Source organism: Xenia sp. Carnegie-2017, unplaced genomic scaffold (genome assembly GCF_021976095.1).
Source record: "Xenia sp. Carnegie-2017 unplaced genomic scaffold, XeniaSp_v1 HiC_scaffold_24, whole genome shotgun sequence".
Lineage (NCBI taxonomy): Eukaryota > Metazoa > Cnidaria > Anthozoa > Malacalcyonacea > Xeniidae > Xenia > Xenia sp. Carnegie-2017.
In genome coordinates this window covers 11,075,669-11,098,656 of record NW_025813487.1, presented here as the reverse complement: position 1 = coordinate 11,098,656, position 22,988 = coordinate 11,075,669, and the positions used below count along the sequence as shown (strand labels likewise).

The window sequence follows — 22,988 nt, the reverse complement described above, 5'->3', positions numbered from 1 at the left end:
ATAAATTTTACACGGATAACAACACAGACTAATGAACAAGTACAATCATGTGGAACACAAACATACCGGATAAAAGAATTTAATATTGCGAATTAACAATAAACTGGCACTATTCACTGCTTTCGTTGAGCTAACTAAACAAATGCTTCCCTTGCAGTAAAATTAAACAGAGTTTCCACACAATCATGTTGACATGTTATGCAATTGCTAAATAATTCGAACTACTTTATGTCAAAATTTTTTTAATGGTTCTAATCAGATTTGATGTGTACGTGTACGAAACCCTATCGGATGTTCTTTTTAATATTATGGAAGTAATTATCTTCATAATATTGCCTTATGTTTTCTATCTAGCAGTACATCAGATTGTATTTTTATCTTATTTTCAATAATTCACCCGACAAATTCTCGTAGCTTGCCCGACTATACGAAATATTGGAGGGGGCATGGGTGTATCACCTCCCCATACCCCCACAAAGACATTTCGTCCCTGAACGGTCAGAATAATCTTGTTTAGAGGTGGGGTGATTTCAAATGCAATTTAGCCAAAAAGTGAAAGATGTTTTATTGTGTTTTTGCACAGGCTTATGAAAACTGTAGAGACCTTTGGGAGAACTCGAGAGCAGATCAGTGGAGCCTCCGAGACCAATGGTCAAATTTATTTGTTTCGCGTGATTGTTATTTTATAAAAGAAATAAAAGATGCTTTTTCGTGTTTGCATCATATGCAAACCTTGGAGACGTTTGAGAAACTCTTGAGCAGGTGCAACTAATCGAGGTTTGCACTGATCATCTCGATTTCTCCAATGATCTCCTCAGTTGACATAAGCTAGTGCAAACGCGGTAAACATTTTTTTCTTAAATATTGCATAAATATTTTTCATGAGCATATATTTCTTATTCTATCGAATAATCAATTTTCACTTTAGTACAAAACAATGAAAAATAAAATATAAAATAAATATTTATGCATGTATATAAAATATATCATTGCAATATAAATTTGAAGAATGAAACGTGGGACAGACACAACAACATCCTAAAATTCACCATATAAGATTTTCAAGGCTCTTTCTAACCATCGTTCTGAATTTCCACTTTTGCACTTGCGTTGTCAAGAGCTTCACTGGCATTCTTCCTGCTTTCCTGAAAAATATTGCTTCATAAAATAAAAATAATAACATGTAAACGCAAAAACTTTGTCATCACCAGGAAATGAAATGTACAACGAACGTGGTTGTTTAAAGTGCCACTAACACAATTTTTTTGAGCGATATCAAATCTATGCAGAGTTTCTAAAATCTTTGCGGAGACAGAATTTTAAGTTTTCATGGCAGTTTAAAGATGGCAAAATAGACCTTTCGGCTGTCTTACTTCCGTGAGAATATACTTGTAGGGGAATGAAACGAGTGTATTATGTGACGTCACACAGGGTATTCTCGCATTTGTGCCATACAAATCCTATAACATCAACATACAAAGCGTCTTTAAAATTACTTAGTAAAAAGTTAGGTGCGTAGCTGCTAATTGTACAAATAAGGCCAGTCTTAAAGATGGCATTAGCCTTCGCACTATTTCGTTTTTTAACGATGACCTGCCTGAATCCAAAAATCGAAGAAAATTTGGGTCGACTTTGTCAAGTCAAAACGGATATTTGAGCCTTCAAAATCATCTACGCTTTGCTTTGACCATTTCCAACCTGACGATTTCGAGAGAAGATTTTTTATTTTGCCAGGCCAAAGCATGCCAAATTATCAAAAATTAAAGACCGGCATATGCGCCAGCATTAGAATCATCAATATCGTCATGATAAACATTGCCATCGTTATTTATTCTCGCATCCTCGATAGTAACATACCACGGAATAAAATTTATATCCGAGTCATCAGACTAATAACAATCAGTTGTTGATTCACTGCTAGACATGATTATCGAGCAATATACAAATGCTACAGTGTCCAAATCGGTCGGAATTACCGCAAAGTCTCGACGTGTATGTAACATATGAAAGCATCAAAGCAAAATGCCCCTATATTGCGTGACGTCAAAACAAACGCTAGATCCAGACCTTTAATTATCACGGAACTGAGCCGTGAAAAGCTAACTTCACCACGTCATATAAAGTAGACGTTTTATCTAAATTAATTAATTTTTTTTAGCAAAACACTCTAAATAAACAAAATAGTCGATAGGAGAAATAAAAATATTGTGTTAGAGGCACTTTAAAACAAATTTCAACGCAGTGTTCCAGAAACAATTGACTAACGTAATGTGTGTCAACCAAAAATTAAGGAGCACCGCAACTACTAAGGGAGCTACTATCAAGAATTAAGGGCAAATGTATTTTGAATTTATATAAGAGAATAATCCTGAATTTTTAACATGTAACCACATGAACATAACTAAGGGATTAATCAGTTTGTAGAATTGTTAAAAATATGATGAAATACGATCAAAATGCAGCAATTTTTGTAAATGGCGACCGTACTATGGTATAGTCAAACTATGGAAAATGACCCAAAACTGCATGGAAATACCTAGAATCATATGAATTGTACTTCAGAAGTACAGTTGAATGAAATATTGTCATTTATGATCGCAAACTGATCAACCCTTGAAAATTACCGGCCTTTTTTACGAGTGATTCGGAGTGAAACCTGCATGCAAACTGTTGTTATACGACAGATCTTTCGATGGGTTGGTTTTGGTCCCTTAATAATGGCGGCGGTGGCTTCATATCTCGTTTACCACGAACGTAGAGTTTCCCGAATTGATCCCACGTGTCTTTCTGCGATGAAAAGATTTCAATCGAAGAACAAATCGAATTCATTGTTGATTTTTAGAAATTCGCTGCTGAAAGCGCGCAATCTTACAAAGATGGGTAAATTGTAACTGCTGACTGCAACGCAGTTTCAAATGTGTGCGTGTCTTATCTATGATTCAACTGCGACCCAGCATGACGACTACTTTTGTGGCTGAGAAAATAGCGGATTTTGTTAATGTTCGACGCCGTAAAATTTTTCGCAGTAGAATTTATTCATTAAATAGTCAAGACATGCGCTTATTACCACTGTAAAACATTGCTTTTAAGTAATTTAAACAACTTCTGATTCAAAAGACTTCCTTGTCAAAGCGAGGAAGACCAATTGTAAGTGGATTAACTTATTCAGGAAAATTACACGACGTTCCAGCTATTCAGTGAGCCGCGGGCTCAGGAAGTCAAGATATAAACATAATTCACAACAGACACACATTCTTTCAACGTCAGAGCCAACATGTCATTCTGTACCTACAAATTCCTAGAGGGTGTGTGCAGGAGGGGGGGAGTTGGTAACCACTAAGGGTTCAGACAAGGTGAAATGGTTCGCTCACTGAAGGAAGACCCTGTTAAGAACATACTATAGAAAAAGAAACATTCGCAATGTACTCTCTGATATTAAAACGCTGGACAGAAAAATCAGTGGCTCTTATTTTTACCGCTGGAGCGCCCAGATGTGGTGTTACGTCATTGATCACGTATATTCAAAATTAAAGCTTAAAATCAAAGCAATTCTTTTCAGTATAAGGATTCAGCCGTCACGTTAGCCGACGAAAGCAATCACGGGACTTAAGACCTTTTTATTGAAAACCAAACGATCGTATATGAGCCGATGATAACATGTAGTCATTGTTCAACAACGGTATTGTAAATCTCGTGGAAGGACACTGAGTGTTTTAAACCAAAATCATAAAACATGACATACTACTTACTTTTTGAACAATAGCTCGCTTAGATTTTCCTTTTTTAGGCACGACTATCTTCGTGATTTTTGGGCGCGATTTCTCGACAGCAACAACTCTAAGAAAACAACTAAATTAATGGCGGCAAATTTAAGTATGGAGAACTGTTCGAAAAAAGAGGTGCAAATAAACAATCTGCTTAAAAAAGCCAGTACGAATTTATTTAATTAATAAGATTTCACAATGTCGAAACGCAACGGGGATCGGAAAAGATCGACAAAGCCCAGAAAGAGGTTAAATTGGTTTGTACACAAATAAAGTTCGGTACAAGATGATCATATTTTTAGCAAAGAAAGCTCTAATGGACGAGGGAAACTAGTTTAGAGGGGCCAGTCACAGAATAAAAAAATATACAGAAGGGCCACAGTGTTAAAATGTTTTGTGCCACGCATTACTAATTACGCACATAACGACAGCCAGTCAATTGTCTTTCTGACCAATAGGAATGATGAAATGGCAAACCGCTGTCAGTAATGGAACTAAATGTAAAGCACAGAGTCGTACATTGAAGTGGACCTTGTTGTATAATCCTTATGCAGTGCCCCAGTCAAGTGATGTTTTCGACAAACTGCTTGGTTCAAAAATCATGAACGAAACATTATTAACCGCAAAGGGAACATAGGGAACATAAAAAGCAAATATCATACCCTAAGCATTCCATTTTTTTTGCATCGATCGTAGATTTTCTGACGTCTACAAAAAATTCATGATATGCTTTAATGAAAGAATATGCATTTTAAAGTGGCCCGTTATGACTGCGTTGGACGATCCACATCTAGCTACAAACATGTAACGATAAGTTAAAAGAAATTTTTAAAAACCAATCTTAGTAACAGTACAATTGTGGCAGAGTCAGGTATCTAGTAGACTGGATTCTGGGTAACAGCCTGTGGGCCGTAATACAAACTGGAGCACTAACTCTAAAACTAGTTCTTTGCGCAATCTTGAAGCCAGTTAGTTATGATGTATTTATACGAGCGTTTTTAGGTTTATTACCAAATATTTTGTGGTAAAGCTTTTCAGGGGCAAATTGTGCTTCTGTATTTTATTTATATCGTCGTCAATTTTCTAACATAATACCACGAAACTTCAAAAAACCCAGAAAAACAATCATCAGTTTTGGCTTCAAATATGGCGACGTTTAAAGCTCTCCAGTTAATAGTATAGTTCAGTGTTCATTGCAGTAAACTGACAAGGAGCAACAGGAAAGCACTACACATGCGCAAGTTGGTTGGATGGCAATGAATACATGATAAAAGCAAACATGAATACATTGTCTCAATCTTCACAATAAAAATAAGGAAGTGGAATCTAACCAAGATTTTTTAAAACGACCAAATTCTTATTATCAGCATGCCGTCGTTCAAACTTTCTGACTTCGATTGAATCCACTTCGTTCCATTTCTCTGGAAGTCTAAAGTCGAGCATTGACTCCCGTAGTTTTGTCACAACTGAATTCCGCAGCTCAACACAAGTTGAACGTCCTGTCCTTTCCCTACGAATATAAAACGATATTGCACAAGGTGCGTTAAAAACTGAACAGTTATAGAAACCGTTCTTAAAAAGATCAGCACTCAGGTTTGCAAAACCTTCGGTGGAATAGATATAGTTAGACTTCAAATTTTCTTTTATCCGACAATGAAATTTTTGCAAATACTAGCCATTTTCTGAGTGAGAATGGTGTTAACGAGAAGCACTTTTGAAATAGCTTGCGAACGAAAATGACAAAGGTAAAATGAAATACATTTGACACATAGGGTTAAATTACGACACATGTTGTTCAAGCTAACATAATTTTAGGAAATTTGCCTTATGTGTGCGTAAACGCATACCTTTCAAATTGCAAATAATTTTGGATTTTTCGTTTTTAAATGACACTTATTTATAATAATCATCAATTATACATAAACGTGAGCGTAAATTAAGGCAAATATGAGCAATTGAAGAAGGTTTCAAAAAAGCAAATAAAAAGGAAAATCACAAAATAATCCGCGTTGCTTGAATAACATCTGCTATATTTTAACCCTGTACGTTCCAACTGCTCTGTACCTTTGTCATTTTGTGCGCGATCTATTTCAAAAGAGCTTCTCGGCAACACTATTCTCACTCTGAAAATGGTTATTATTTGCAAAAAATTTACTGTCAGATAGGCCATTGGAAGTCCAACTACCTATTCCATCAAAGGTTTTTGCAGATCTTTCGTGCTGATTATTTTATAGAAACGTTTTCCTGTTTGTTCAGTTTGTTTTTGATACACCATGTCTAGGTAAAAACGAGGTAAAACAAATGATACACACAAATGATACACACAATGCTAGGTAAAAACGAGGATAATAAATGATACACACAAATGATACACACAATGCTAGGTAAAAACGAGGTAAAACAAATGATACACACAAATGATACACACAATGCTAGGTAAAAACGAGGTAAAACAAATGATACACACAAATGATACACACAATGCTAGGTAAAACGAGGTAAAACAAATGATACACACAAATGACACACACAATGCTAGGTAAAACGAGGGATAACAAATGATACACACAAATGATACACACAATGCTAGGTAAAAACGAGGATAACAAATGATACACACAAATGATACACACAATGCTAGGTAAAAACGAGGTAAAACAAATGATACACACAAATGATACACACAATGCTAGGTAAAAACGAGGATAACAAATTGCTAAGAAGATAAGATATCAAAACGCTTTGGATGAAAGCACAATCATTGAGTATGTTGAAATTTCGACATCAAATCTAAGCTGATCATACTCTAGTGTGGAATACATATGGACGGAAGTTTACAGCATCAGTATAGGGAGAATATACAGTAGGTCCACTTCGTCTGCAACTGGCTACCGTATATTTAATCAGGCAACTGCCTACCGTTAGCATTTCATCACTAATTCCTATTGGTCAAAAAAAGCAATTGACTGGCTGCCACAATGGTAATCACATGCGTAATAAAATATTTGTGGCCAGGAAAAAATTCATCGGAGTAGCTCTACTGTATATTCACTATACTGTGATAAGTACTTAGGTTCCAACATCAGATCATTTATGATGAAGACCATATTCACAATGAGAGAGTGTCTGGAAACATTGAATTTGAATTGTTCTCATTGTCAATGTGGAGTCCAGTACAACGTGTTGCAAAGCCAGCCAGTTTTTAAATACAACAATGTAAATATTCTTATGTTTAATCATTGGAAACACGATGAGTGGAATGAATTTTTCAAAGAGATGAATTATAATTCTGGTGATAAATTGCACTGTCGGAGTTAATGGTCGGTCTGGCTTCGCTACTGCTTAATTCTTGGTTTATGTAGAAATGTGCACTTTCATTGCCGAGTTCCTCTTGTTTTGTGGATTAAACATTCATTGATTGCAGGAATATGCCAATAGTTCAAGTCAAAGTTGGTAATCTGGCAAACTTCAACGCTGTTCTGAACAGAATATTTGTAATTTTCATTTAATTTTAACTATCTTTGTTTTGTTATCAACAGTTCTTTTAGGAAATACTCAATTTTCATTCACCATGACAAATATACGCTATTCAGAGCAAAATTTCTACATGAACAAAAACACAACATAAATAATAATGAGAAATATTCAAATTCAAGTTTCAAGACACTCTTTTCCAGTGACAAAGTAAAGAAAGAAGACTGGAGTACGTATGGGTTGAGGTACACTAGACTGGAGTACACAAAAACTCAATTTTCAACATTAGATCACTCGTGATGAACACACTAGACTGTAGTAAAACGAACTCAAGTTTCAACTTCAGATCACTAGTGATGAAGACACTAAACTGTATAGTATATAACGACTTAATATAACTAATTCAACAGTATTGCACACTTTTTACTCACTTCTCGTTTGCACAGGAATATTGCCACTTTTCTGATTTGCTGTTGTTGATCGTAAATAATGGCGTCTATAAGTTAGAAGGTTTTTATTAAAAACCACTTTCTGTGTACTCATAATTTGCACGAAGATCACAAAAGATTGCTGCATACTGTTTTCGCCACGTCAAGCCGCTTTCTTCCGAAGCCTTTCATCTTCTATAAAATTAAAATACAATCAGGCAACAATCGTAAAGTAGTTTATCTACACTCATAAACTAACTTAACACGAATTTATCAACTAGCTAACTTATGCAGTTAAAAGCTTGATTTCAAGACCAACCAACACAAAAACTGATCGAAAAGTTTGCCATAGTGTACAAACAGTTTTTACCATGAATAAGAAGTAGTTCCGCCCAGACACATTTTGGGGGTATGTTTTGTCGTGCGTTACTAAAGAACGTTGTTATGCACGTTAGTGAATGGTGGATACGTTAGTAAACACAGTGGTGGGTACGTGGGTGGATACGTTGGTGAACACATTGGTGGCTACGTAGGTAAGTACGTTTGCGGATACGATGGTAGGTACATTGGTGGATACGTTGGTAAGCACATTGGTGGGTACGTGTGTAAGCAGGTTGATGGGTAAGTCAGTACGTAAGTTGGTAAGTTCGTCAGTGGGTAAGTTGGTAAGTACAACAGTAGGTACATATCGTAACTAATTTAACCTCAACCCTAACCACAGCCCTTCCACAATTGGCGTTCTAGTTTCGGCACTGAATGGATAAGCTGGTAACGATATTTTACAAAATTTTCTAGATCGACAGACCTGTGGGCTTTTCGATTGACCACTGGCAACAGAAGTCTTTGCTTTCTTTTCCGACGGGCATCGGTAATACGGCGATGTTTTTTTGCAAGAAACGTCTTTGGTCAAAGAAAAATTGTTCAATTAGTTATTCAGATCAACGACGCACAAGAATTCAATGGTCATGACGTAAACTAATGATACACAATTCTCAGGCATGTCATGCAGAATACATCAAACACAGACTTTGCACGATAAAAAACTTAGCCCACAAAATGTACCTTGCGATCCACCTACATCGCTTTGAATCCTCTGTCCCGCTGCATTACTAGACAAGCTATCAATGCCAGACGTGGGCAAGTGAGTCAAATTACTGCTGTTGACACTAAAAGGGACAATATAAAAATATACGATTATGGTTTAGTAAAGTAGAGATGATTAAAGGATAAATGAGATAGTTGTAGATAATTTTTCCACATAAAAAAGTGGAAGTGACGATAGCAAGGGGCAGTGGAAGTACCTAGAACAATGACCAAGAACCTAATCTCCTGGATAACCGACTCCACCAAAATTCTATAGTTACAAGCATATAGTTACGAGTGAGGAAAGCCGCCATCTTGAAATGTGGCAAAACTGACGATATTTACGTTTAATAACTACTTTTCCTGAGTTATACACAGTTGCAAAGTTGATAATCTAAGTTCTATTTTTAAAATGACTGATGAGATTGGTGATTTAAGCTTTCTTTTAAATTAATTTCCATTTTGTGTTTTGCTTTTTGCCACATTTCAAGATGGCGTTCTAGCCTCATACGGTAGTTAGACATCTCGAATATTGGGTTCGAAATCATTGACCTAGACAGAGTGTTAGATAAAATACGAATTTTTGAGCTTCACGTTCAGCTGATTCAATGATTTGTAAGCAAATAGCCCTCGGCTAATCCGTAACAATTCCAATGATTAATTTTTAACAAAAAAACCTGATTGGCTGCAACGTTTGCATCGGGCGTGTCACGTTTGTCATCGAGAATTGTGACCAAATACTTAATGTAAGTAAATCAAATACACAACTTCGTGTGATCGACTTCGAAAGTAAATACTGTGTAGACAATGCACTCTTTTCTTCCCAGAATACAACCTGGTCGTTTTGGCCTGGAATCGCATTCCTTTTTTCGTTGATAATGTAGCATTTCTATTTGATTTGATATAACGACGAACCCAATCCTTGACGCCTTCCAAACAGCTATATTCGGACAATGGTAACCTCGACCACGGATTCGCGTTCAGAATGTCCAACGCTGAAACAGCTAAGGCGCGGCCAACCTTTTGGAAAGAATATGAATGCGTTTGACATTAAAGGTGTATAAAAAAGAAACTAAACATTTGGGAGAACGTCTCTAAAGACATATAAAGTCGGAGAGTATTTATCAAGACTGTAATCTTGGAATGCCACTTGCATGAAGAGTGACAGGCGTTATACGACACAGGCCAAAAGCTTAAGGCCACCTTCAGCAATTAAAAGAAATAACAACAATAAACGAACATTTGTGTTTACAAAAAACACGCAATAATAACCACATATGATTGTGAATACAATATTCGAGATAATTTCACACTTATATATGTGTGCAAGCTACGTAATGGCCGCCATGTTGGATGACTTTAACAAAGGATTTTCCTTATTTACAATGTAAATGTCATCCAACATGGCGAACATTCCGTTGTTCTCTAACTCTAAGGGAATAGTTGCACACCATCTACACGCGGTAAATGTTTAATTCAACAAAGTTTCATTAACATTACGCTTTGACAAAAAACATCTTTTTGCTTTAACAACTTCTGCGCACGATTCTACTATTCGGTGTAAAGGTTTATGAAATATTGTGCTCTGCAGGTTCTGCCATTACTTCTTCAAGTATCGTGGCAGTTCAGTTTTATTTAAAGGTAAAAAAGCTCTCACATTTCGGTTTAATTTAGTCGATACCAACTCATTGAGAAACAGAACAGGCGACTGTTGAAGTCATTCGATCCTCGTGAAACCAATAGCACTTGCACCGATTAATATACAATAAAGTTGTTTTTTGCTTTCTTAAATTATACCTTACCGCGTGTCTATTACTTATTTCTTTGCGTTTTATAACCATTCTCAAGATGGTTCTTAAACTTTAGGCAAGTATCGTATCAAGTCTCGAATTTGAAAATAAGATTGCTTTCTTTTCGAATAATCATGCCATTATCGAAAGCGAGCAACATGCTTTCTTAGCGAGTGCCTAGCTCGTATCGAGCATTTTCATACTGGTAAACTAATACTGACCTCTTCGTATATTTCAGGGGTGTAACGCGGAGGAAATCCCGGGGGAGGCGGAGGGGTGGCGCGTCCATTGTCACGTGTAGCAGGTGGAACAACATTTGTGCTTCGCCCGCTGTTGTAGTTGCATTCTAACGTGTAACTGAAATCGACACATAAATGAAAAGAAAATGAAGAAAGCGTACGAGTTTTGTTGGATTATATGTAATTTCATTGCATTGGTAAACTTTCTCTTCTATTGTTTTATTATTCTTGCTGCTGGCAAAAGAAGTGTTGCGAAATAAACGAGCTTAATTTTGTGAATGGTCTCGGCACTAAAGTATGGCTACATGTCTGTCGATGAAGATCGTCCAGGTTAGTAAAGTCTTGAGAAGAACAGTCGTCGTTTATGTTGAATGACGTTTTGATATCCTTAGCGGAAATCATCTACAGAGTCAAGTGATCTACATCTATAAACATGTCATCATACTGGCGAGCTTAACCCATTCACTTTAAATTTCACTTCATTAGCATTATTTTTGACAGAACGCTATCGCGAGTGAGTTTATCATAGCAGGCTACGTCTCTGTTGATGCTTCGCCAAAACAGTGGAGGAGCTAGAGTAAATTAGAATACATTATAGTGACTTAATTTAAATTCAAAAGACCGTGGGTATAAGCTATTATAGCAATAAGTCTGTTGGTTAAAATCTTTCAAAGAATATTTTGAAGCCAAAGGGACTGTTTATAAAGTATTTTGATGAATAATCATATCATTTTTTTGATGTATTCTGACTCACCCTAGATCCGCTACTGACCACAAAATCTTTGTTTTACAATTCCTCGATGTTCCAAACTCGTTTTCAGGCATTATAACGACCGACAAAAAGCTTGTTTTTTGCTTTCTTTTAAACCGCAGGATTTGTAAAGGTTTTTCTATATTTTCAAATCGCCAGTTAAAAAGATGTAATAGAAAAAGAGAAGGAGCGTGCGCATCGAAAAAGCGACAACTTTGACACAAGTTGCGGATTTCGACAACTCTATACAGACTCATCAAGCAGACGTTACAAAAGCATCTGGACATCGGTTGGTCATGGAAAGTTCCATAAGGCGTGCATGCAGCATAGATCCTACACCTGATGCATTTCTGACTAGGTACACAGTCTCAAACCTTTCACGTCATTTAGCAAAGCCAGCCTGCAAGGTTAGGCCTGCTATGTAACTTAAGAACATTATCCATATTCATTTTTAAAGAGAACACAGAAAAATTGCTTCGTACGTCATATCCGGCGCTAAGTCTCCTACTTCTAGACCCCCAAACCCCAATGAAGATGAAATTTTCGACCTATCACATACATTGCAAATGTTTTTAAAATCGATTTAATTATCCAATGAAGCACTTTCTCTCGCCTGTTACAGGCACTTTCAAACAAATGTTAAAACGTTAAAGACAGAAATTTATCACACTGCTTTATGATTACATTGCAAAAGAACGTTAAAAAAATGACTTCTTGCTAAAATTTTGATCGTTTAATTTCTACTAGAAATATTGAGCTTTGCTTATTGTCACTATGACACCATATCGGTCAATGCCGCTTTTTAATTCGGCCATCCAAAACGGAAATTCAAATTGCAGTCGTGATAATTCTGAAAACAAAGACGATTTTTTGCCTAAATTGACTTGGAGTGCATTTCACACTGAGTAAATGCGAACTTAAATCAATATTCGTGATTTTTCTTTCTAATCTTTTAGTGTTTTTGACTTTGTCCTTTAGTAAATCTTATGGTTTGGTTCACTTTGCAGAATTTCACTTTCATATTTCCGCGTTTACCTTAACTCACCCTTAATTCCCGCGTTTTGGATCAGGCCAGAGCCCAACATCATAAGAAAGAGTTGGGACACCGGATATAAATTTGCCTTGCTTCCGCCATTCTTTTCCAAAAGCTAGAAAATATAGAGCATTAAAGGGGGAAAAGACAAATTTTCTGCTGTGTTTTCTTATTCATGAATAGATAGCGATCGATATTTTTGAAACTCAGTTGTTTCTAGATGCGATGATAATAGAAAAGCATTTATTTAATGCAGTGGATGTAATTTATTCTTCTAACTTATACTGTTCTTGCCACAAGGGAGCGCGTAAATTTCTATTCTTCATCGTTTTGATTAGCACTATTAAAACGCATCATAAAATCATTTTAAACATTTTTTTTAAATTCATCACCTGTGGAAAAAATAGCTATAACCTGCGATTTAGAAACAAAAATGGCGGCTAGATACCCATGTGACAATATTTACCCACACTTTGGTCATAATGCGCAATGCGGAGAACAAGACGTATCCCAACTCTTATAAATACAGGGCTCTGGATCAGGCCATCCAAAACGGAAACCGTTTAGTAATTGTTTAATCCCAAATGCTCGAGATATGACTCACCAGTGACAAAGCCCCGTCATCTTGTGAATGGCAACACGACCGCTGCCTTCTTTCGACATTCCGTCGCGTCTGTCGCGACTATACATGTTCTTCTCACTAAAATTGCACGCGGTAAAGTCGAAATGACTAGAGTTAATAGAGATGAGCTTGGGGAACAACAAGCATTGTTCATATTGCTCTTCGTCTGCTATGTAATTCCCGTAAATAAAACAACCTTTCTTTGAAGCGTGTCCATGTAAATCAACGTAGAAAGCCAACTCGGTGTCCGCGGAGCCATCTGTAAAAAGACTATCTTGACTGTGCTTCGTTGGACTTAAATTACCAAACTCTGAAGAATTTGAAACTGATTGGCCAATCATTTTCACTCCTGTCGGTGAACTCGGTGGTACTGAAGGATTGCTAAGCATTTCATTGCTATCGTCACCACTGTTCATTGTATCGACAGCACCGCAGTTCAAATCATCGACAATGTTGCTTTGTTTAGGAAAACTAGAATTTTCGGATGATTCTGCAACTTTAGAATATTCATTGCTCACATCATTACATGTTAGTACAAAAGATTTAGCGTTTGTTTCACAAGTTGCAGAAACTTTCGATTGGTGGTCATTTAAACTTGCCTCGACAGCAGCCTTTAACACCGAGGAATTAAAATTACCTTCCGAACTAGACGAATTTTTCATTGAATCCTTCGAGTCTTGTTCAATAGCTTTGTCCAAAGTGGAATTGTAATCTTCATTATTTTCGATTCTCTCAACATTGCGAAGGTTTTCTTTAACGCTCGAGCCGACTGTAGCAACATTTTGAGATGAAACGGTGTTTTCAAGCAATTCTTGTTTCGATATGTCGATGTTTAAACGTTTCTGATCACTGTGTGCATCGCACAGATTAACTGAAACGTTTTCCGGTGGATTGTGACCGATTCTGCTTTTTATACTTTCTGAAAAATTGGTATTGTCATCCACCTTGTCTTTAGTTTTCTTAACTTTCTTTTCTTCAAATACTTGACTGGTCACAGCAATATCTTTCTCAATAAAGTCGTGTGAATTTGAGTTTGCGTTGTGAACGCTCTTCTCAAAATCTTTAGAATTCTGCAAAACTAACATATTGGACGAACAGCTTTTCACCAAAGAATTTTCACTTTTGTCACTCTCAGAGGCTTCTTCGGTCCTCGCAATATCAAAATCCTTAAGCTGCATATTATCACAAACGTTGACCAATGAAAGGGCGCCGTTATAATGATATGCAACCAGACTTTTGGCGGCAAAAATTGTAGGATGCAGTTTTGGATTCGGATCAAGATATACACGATTAAGATTAACTCCCATCTGATCCGTTCTATAATGTCCACGTTTTACACCATCCGGATTCAACAACGGAATGAGTTTAAAGACAAATCTATCCCTCAAAGCAGCCGCTCTTAAATCATCCTGGCGAGTAATGAAGTCCAGAAATCCCTTGAAAACGTAGCTGGACGGTGTCTCGCCGGGGTGTACACGACTTGTTAATATAAAGACCTAGGAATAGATAGCTAATCAGACAGATGAATTTCACACAAGTTTTGTGAAAGAGAGTGATTGAAAGCAAATTTTTCAGTCCAGTCAAGTTGACATGAAAAAGCTCTTTGTAAAGACTCAATTGTTTGTTTCCTAAATTATACCATATCACGAGCTGCCTCAATAAATATATATAGTAGTAATTTGTACACAATGCACAATCCATAACAACAAAAGAAAAACAAATTTTATTGTTGTGCCAGGATGATGCAACCACGATTGTGATTGGCTAAGAGCCTACAAATAATTCTCAATGTCTTGCGACCTACAAAACATTGAAAATTATCTGTCGGTGACGTTATTTTTAATGTGGTACAAAAAAGCAATATGGCGGAATCGTGCTAGGTATTTAAAAGCGTTTCACCCAGTGGTTTCACCAGGGATTTCGTTCCCATGTTTAAGAATAAGCAAGCAAAAATACGAAAATAGCTACACTGACAGTTAGGATAGTTTTCAACGAGTTTGTTACGGGGACAAGATGAAACAGAAAAGCAAAAATTATTTTAAATCGGAGCACGGACAATTTTTTGACTTCAATAAAAAAATCGTTCGAAAGCTTCTACATTTATAATTGTACAATAACAATCATCGTCTTCGACTTCGGCCTCATCTTCAACTTCGATCTGAATGATTCTTGACATCGTGCCCAGCCTCGTTCGATAACTTTTCTATATCACCATTTGCTCATCATTAGAGTACATTGGACATGCTTTGACTTACCAATAGCGCTGTAGAAGATTTATTAACACGAAGGAACAATCAATAACATGAGTCGACAATCAATAACTTTTATATTTATGACGCATAACAATCGGGAATAATCATGTAGCATTAACTTACATTAAATAAAATCAAAGGAAGGATAATTAAAATAAAACAGACATTCAAAAAAACTTAAACATACTTTGTATGACATAGAAGTGTGATATTGCAATTAAATAAATGTTATTGATGGTCGACTAGTGCTCTTGATTGTTCCTTCGTGTTAATGAATATTCTAAAGCGCTATTGATAAGTCAAAACGTATAATTGAACGTGCAATGTACTCTAACGATGAGCAAATGGCGCGCATCTAACAAGGAACAACTAACAGTACTGAGCACGTCAGCAATTACTAACACGACATGAACATCTTTTACATGTTTTTCAAACTTCGAACTTACTAACACATAGCTATAAAATGTGGAAGAGAATAAAACTGGCACAAATCACCCCGATTTATGGTATACCTATCTGTTACTTTATACCTTCTTTCCTTTGAATTGATTGGCTCGCCTTGTAGCGAGATCGGGAAACAGTCCAGCTAACCTTGGTTCTAAATCTTCAAGAATCCCCTTGCGAGAGCTAACTGTGAGGAGATCCACTCTAAGACCGTCGATTGAGTTACAAATCAACTCTCTGTGATAGTAAATCGTGGAGGTTTGCACGGCGTCCTTTTGAGTTTCATATTGATGAGAAAACGTCTTGTCGAACTCATCGAGATATAATTGCACATCTTCGTAAGAGTAAGGATAACAGAAGGCAAAGTAACATACCGAAAATTTTTGATCAGGGAAACGGAACGCGAAAGACAATTGAAATTGATCATCAACGATCTATACAGAAAAAGGAATCTATTGTTTAACAAGTATTTAAAACACAAAATAGACAACTGGTCAAGTTGTTAAAGATAAAGAAACTTGACGCAATATGGATTAAGTAAAATGATGTTAAAAAAGGCGTTTGTTCATTTAGTTTTTGTAAAGTTAAAAAACTGAATTCAAATAAAACGAATTTACATTAATGCATCAGTAACGTTGTTGTCACTAATAGAGATGCATCGGTAACGTTGTTGTCATTACATGTTTGTAGATGTAGATCGTCCAGGTTAGTAGAGCCCTGAGAAGGTCAGTTGGTGTTGTTGTTGATTGACGCTTCCACAACCTTAGCGGTAGTCATCTACAGAATCAAACGAGGAGTAAACGTCAGGTTAGCCGTATTTGTTATCTGGTTCTTGCGTCATTGTATTGTGTGTACAGGAAATGTGTGGGTGTCAATTGTCTATTGTCATCGTGGATTAGTGTAAAGTGTTATGTTTTTAGTTGCTCGTTTGTTTGTATAGTAAATAAATCGTTTGTAAGGTGCCGGTAATTGCTGTGATCCGTTCAAGCCGTTGTCTATAGTCAGTACTGTAAGTAATGCATTTTGCCGAGTCCCAGTCAATGTTGTGTTTTGTCAGTTGGTAATGTTCGGCAATGTGATTGTGCTTCTCGTAACGTTGTGATTAGTTTATGTGCGACACGTATGTTGTATGGTCGTAAGATACGCGAGATAGTCTCAGACGTACCTTTGATGTAAGGTATCGTTGCTGTTGTCGTTGAGTTGTTAGTTTCGTTGGGTTCGTTGGGTTTGTAAGTGTTTAATAAGTTTTGTGTGTTTGTAAGATGTGTTTGTAAGATGTGTTTGTAAGCGTTTGAAGAAGTCAGAGTTATAGTTGTTTTTGTCAAAAACACGTTTAAGATAGTTGTTTTCGTTGTGTAGAGCGTCCGGTGAATCACATATGTTTTGTGCACGTCTTGTTAATGTTCTGATTGTGGTGGCTTTGTGTGATGTAGGGTTATAAGATGACTGGTCTAGTAGTCGGTCAGCATGTGTTGTCTTGCGATAAACTGTTGCTCGTAGTTTTTGATTGTCATGTTTTACCAAACAGTCGAGAAAAGGAAGAGTTCCGTTTTCTTCGACATCTTTGGTAAATTGTATGTGGCTGTTCTGTTTGTTGATGTGAGTGTGAAAGTCATCAATCTCGTCTGCATGTAGTGCTGTGATTGTGTCATCTACGTAGCGAAACCAAAAAGGTAGTGCATGTTTGTAAATCGTGAGCGACCGTTCCTTTATAGATTGCATTACAATTTCAGCAACTACAACAGAAACGGGTGAGACCATTGCTGTTCCATGTAATTGTTTGTAGTGTGTACCTTTCTACTGGAAGTAAGCCGAGGTGAGGCAGAGCTCCAGTAGCTCCATAATGTCTTCTGTCGGTAATGGCAGTACGTCCGTGGTGTTTGTAATGAGGGTTTTTGTACAAGTAAGTGCCAGATTAAGTGGAATACTGGTGAACAGTGAATAGTTCTCGTGTATTTGTATAGTGTTCAGTTTTTTAATGAAGGTTTCAGTGGATTGTAGCTTGTGTTTTGATTTGCTTGTAAGTGGTTGCATTATGTCAGTCAAGTACTTTGAGAGTTCGTAAGTAGGCGAACCACAGAATGTACAATTGCTCGCCTGGGTATTTGTGGTTTGTGAAGTTTTGGTAGTCCGTATAGTATGGGTGGTCGTTGTACTGAACATCTGAGTCGATAATAAATACTTTCATATATAATGTTAGACTTTCTCAAAGAAAAGATCTTGCGTACTAGTGATGGTGTTGTACTTGTTAAGTTTGCGTACTAGTGATGGTGTTGGGTCTCGTTTGAGTTGTTCGTACGTTTGTCTGTCGTTAACAAGGGTGTCCATTTTGTCGAAGTAATCAGTCCTGTTCATTAGCACAGTCACGCGTCTTTTTTAGTGCGTTTTAAACGTTTATATTTTTGTTGTTGTCTCATTTGGCGTTGTGTCTCGGTCTTGTTTACTCGTTTGCTTGCAGCGGTGGTTGAACCAGAGTTGTTGGCGTATGCGTCTGACGTTGCTTGCAAAACGTATGTAGTCGTTAGCAAGTTGTTCGCTCTGTCGTCCAAATGATCGTAATAAAGTAAATGGTTTCAGCGCGAGTATCGTTACATGTTTGTGGATGGAGATCGTCCAGGTTAGTAGAATCCTGAGAAGGATTGTCATTAATAGAGATGCATCAGTAACGTTGTTGTCATTAATAAAGATGCATCAGTAACGTTGTTGTCATTAATAAAGATGCATCAGTAACGTTGTTGTCATTAATAAAGATGCATCAGCAACGTTGTTGTCAATAATAGAGAGCTTTAACAAGAGTACGACTACGAAAACAAGTACGAAGTTTGACCGTGTAAAGGGAATGGGGCGAGGAAGTTTGTTGTCGTGGTCGCGTTGTCAAATTTTGCTTTAGCTGTACACAACAGAACGAGCTTTTTATTGTGAAAAACACAGAAGTTTGCGAAGCAGCTACGCCTCCATTTGTCACTAATGATATCAATGAATCGGTAATACTGATTTTGCGAGAATATAGGACTCTTTAGACTGAAAAATCTTCACTATTTTAAATTTTATGCACGATATATTTGTACTATTTTATTGTTTGTTTACCATTCACTTTGCGTACGGCATACATGGAAGTTTTGTAGGTTATATTTTCGTTTTAAATGTACATCTGAGCTCAAAAATAGTTCTGAAAGAAAGCCTGGATGATCGAAAATAGTACTGTAAACTAATTTCTTACACAATGAAGAAATATACCTACTTTCTTTGCTTAAAAAGACATCGTAGTCGCGACTACGAATTTTTACAAAACATCGTACTCAGATTGATGACGGCTACGTGTTTTTGTTGTTGCAACAATGTTTTCGCGCCAAAATGACGTAAATCGTACTCGTAGTCGTACTCGTATTCTTTGCTAAAGCTCCCTAAAAAGATACATCAGTAACGTTGTTGTCAATAATGAAGATGCATCAGCAACGTTGTTATCAATAATAAAGATGCATCAGTAACGTTGTTGTTAATAATAAAGATGCATCAGTAACGTTTCTATCAATAATCAATAATAGGGAGTTTTAGCAAGAGTACGACTACGAGAACGAGTACGAAATTTGACCGTGTAAGGGAATGGCACGAGGAAGTTTGTTGTCGTTGTCGCTTCGTCAAAATTTTGCTTTAGTTGTAAACAACTGAACGAGCCTTTTTATTGTGTAAAAAACCGACGTTTGCGAAGCAGCTACGGCTCTATTTGTCAATAATGATATCAAAGAATCGATAATACTGGTTTTGCGAGAATATAGGACTCTTTAGACTGAAAAATCTTCACTATTTTAAGTTTTATGTACGATATATTTGTACTATTTTATTGTTTGTTTACCTTTCACTTTGCGCGAAATTGTAGAAGTTTTGCAGGTCATATTTTCCTTTTGTACATCTGCGCTCAAAAGGGTTCTACATTAAACCTGGATGCTCGAAAATAGTACTGTAAACTAATTTCTTACAGAATGAAGAAATATACTACTCAGCAAAAAGAATCGTAGTCGCGACTACGAATTAAAAACATCGTACTCAGATTGATGACGGCTACGTGTTTTTGTTGTCGCAACAATGTTTTCGCGCCAAAATGACGTAAATCGTTTTCGTAGGCTCTGCTAAAACTCTAATAAAGATGCATCGTTGTCAATAATAAAAGTGCATCAGTAACGTTGTTGTCAATAATAAAGATATGTAGTAACGTTGTTGTCAATAATAAAGATGCATCAGTAACGTTGTTGTCAATAATAACGATGCAGTAGTAATGTTTCATTAACAAGATGCATCAGAAACATGGTTGTCATTAATAAAGATATATCAGTAACATGGTTGTCATTAATAAAGATACATCAGTAACATGGTTGTCATTAATAAAGATATGTTATGGTTGTCAAGACATCATTGGTAAGATACATCAGTAACATGGTTGTCATGAACAAAAATACATCAGTAACATGGTTGTCATTAATAAAGATACATCAGTAACATGGTTGTCATGAACAAAAATACATCAGTAACATGGTTGTCATGAACAAAAATACATCAGTAACATGGTTGTCATGAACAAAAATACATCAGTAACATGGTTGTCATGAACAAAAAATACATCAGTAACATGGTTGTCATGAACAAAAATACATCAGTAACATGGCTGTCATGAACAAAAATACATCAGTAACATGGTTGTTATTACGAACCAACAAGAACTAAAGAAAAACTAGGGAAATCTTGTCCAGAACAAACTAAAACCAATCAAACAAAAGTAGATTGAATTTGTAAATATTGTAAGCCCATTAGAAAAAATTTGACATTTTCCTAATTGCGCTCAGATACATCATCAGAATCTAAACTTAAAAATTTTCTTTATATTATTGAAGGTGAAACTAAATCATGAATCTGGTTTTTTAGAGTACTGGTCTGACAGCAAGTAGTCTCACAAAATTAAAATGGATATCTAGTAAGGACGGTTGTAATGCAGACAAAATGTAAGGAAACTACAGTCAAACCTCTATCAAGCGAAAACCTCCATTAAGCAGACACTAGACTGTTCCCCAAGGGTTTAAGCATAATGCAGATTTGACTAGAACAAGTGACATTGTATCTATGAAATTGCTCTTCTATTGCAGACATAGTGCAAGTAAAATGATACTAAATGTTACCACATTGATTTCAATCTCAATTTGCACAAGTCCACAACTCCATTCAAAAGCATGATTTAGGGACAGTTCAATTATTGATCATATTTTGAAAATCATTTGTTGTCAGATCAACTCTGCGAACGTGGCTTTGCAAAAGTTTTTTACCACGTGAAATACAGACAATGTTCCTTGTATGAATATATAGTCTTAAAGCAAAGATGAGTTATGTGCCAAATACTTCTGCTACAAGTTTTAGTTTTCAAAATAAATCAAAGAAGAAAATATCCACACTAGCTACATATGTAAATTTTAAAATACTCCTTTGACCATCTATAACCAAATTTAAAACTCTCTTTATGGTATCTTCTAACTGCAGGGCCACTCACACCCAAATGCACAACTTTGGTTTTATGTGTTCAATGATATTTTAGTTGTTGTATCCTTAGCATTTTCTTGCTGCCCAAACAAACTCATTTTCACAATGAATATGGTGTAGTCCTAGTCTAAACTTCAAATTTAACAACTTGACAAAAGCTTACTTAAATACAGTTTATAGTGGATTTTTATGAATGATATATCTATCTCGATCTAAAGTTTCTATATTTTAATGAATCTTCACGTTTTAAGCGAACAAAGGATCATAACACATTTCATGATAATAGATACAACGATAATCAAAGCTCAAACCTCGTACGAAGGCCTTTCTTTGATCCGCTGCCATTTATTTTTAGGGCAAATCTTGACAAATGGCGCCATACCGTGGCCGTAAAGCTTTCCCTGCTTGTTCATGTTCATGATATTAAATGCTACCGTTTTGCCAAAGATGCATCCCTTCACACCAAAGTAAAACCAAGTACGATTGCCATTCTCGTTCACCGTCCCTCCACAATCAGGAGTCGTCCACAAGTTATACTCAAGAAAATACTCTGAAAATGAAATACTTTTCGACAATCGTGAACCATTTTATCTTTTTACCGTCGCACGGACAACTAAATCGACAGATTTATCATTTGCATTTGACTCGCTTGATGAAACTTTTCCTTCGCAAGTCAATTTTGTTTCCGAGTTTTGGACCCGTTCTACGCGGGCCAAGTTGCCCGAATCAAAGTTGGAAAAAAATGTCAAAGGGCCACATTTCATCTCCATTTTCTGTATGAATAACAATCAATATAAACGAGGAACTCTTTTATTTCTTGATAATTTCATCGTATTTTAAGTCCAATGAATTTGACTGAAACAAGCGCCATTTTCATCGTCATCCGTTGCTAATGGAGATACACGATGCAAAGATTCCTATTGGTGGATAAACTTATATAGATTTTAAAATAGTATCGATTCGATTCGAAACGATATCGATTACTTTTGTCTGAAAGTATCGAGGTATCGATTACCCAAACCATTACTTTCTCTAAATTCCCCAATAATAAGTGTGAGGCACTTCATAAAGATTTGATGACGTGACTGGTTTTATATATTCTTATGTATTGCTATATATTCACATTTAACTTTGTGCTCTTGAGGATGTTTGGTGTTTAAATACTTTAATGCCCAATTTTAATTTTCAATAAAAAGAAAAATTTTCCAGATTTAACTCAAATATGAACGGTGTAAGTAATCATGACATATTAGACAAGTCACTGAAAGGATTTATTAAATACATTTAGTAAGACAATTGACATTTTGCTTGTTTGTCCGTGTTTGTCTTTTGAAAACAATTGCACTCCAAACTTCGAGATTGTGCTGAGCTGGGCGATTGTATTTCTAAAATTCATGGCATATTGGAAAAAGTCATAAACAACACAATGAATTCTTTGCCTTTTTATTAGCTCCGAAAGCTAGAATGCAAAAGTGTATTACTATAAATTTGTAAGATACCAAGATGTACAAAGCAGCAAAATAAAGAATAACATACTTTGTCATAATTAAGGACAAAAACAATCACAAAATTTGATGTTAATAAA

The 22,988-nt window shown here is 36.2% G+C and overlaps 1 protein-coding gene across 1 annotated transcript; it reads right to left on the bottom strand.

The window, feature by feature from the left end:
• Positions 1 to 873: 873 nt before the first annotated feature.
• LOC124450845 (cytosolic carboxypeptidase-like protein 5) lies at positions 874 to 22,275 on the bottom strand. The gene is made up of 13 exons (XM_047001507.1): positions 21,715 to 22,275; positions 15,967 to 16,314; positions 13,167 to 14,680; positions 10,761 to 10,896; positions 9,585 to 9,769; positions 8,729 to 8,832; positions 8,472 to 8,566; positions 7,817 to 7,861; positions 7,670 to 7,734; positions 5,096 to 5,274; positions 4,427 to 4,472; positions 3,750 to 3,837; positions 874 to 1,145 (listed from the first exon to the last, which is right to left on the bottom strand). The coding sequence occupies exons 1-13, from the start codon at positions 21,820 to 21,822 to the stop codon at positions 1,074 to 1,076; spliced, it is 2,985 nt and encodes a 994-aa protein (XP_046857463.1). The 5' UTR covers positions 21,823 to 22,275; the 3' UTR covers positions 874 to 1,073.
• Between the last annotated feature and the right edge of the window lie 713 nt (positions 22,276 to 22,988).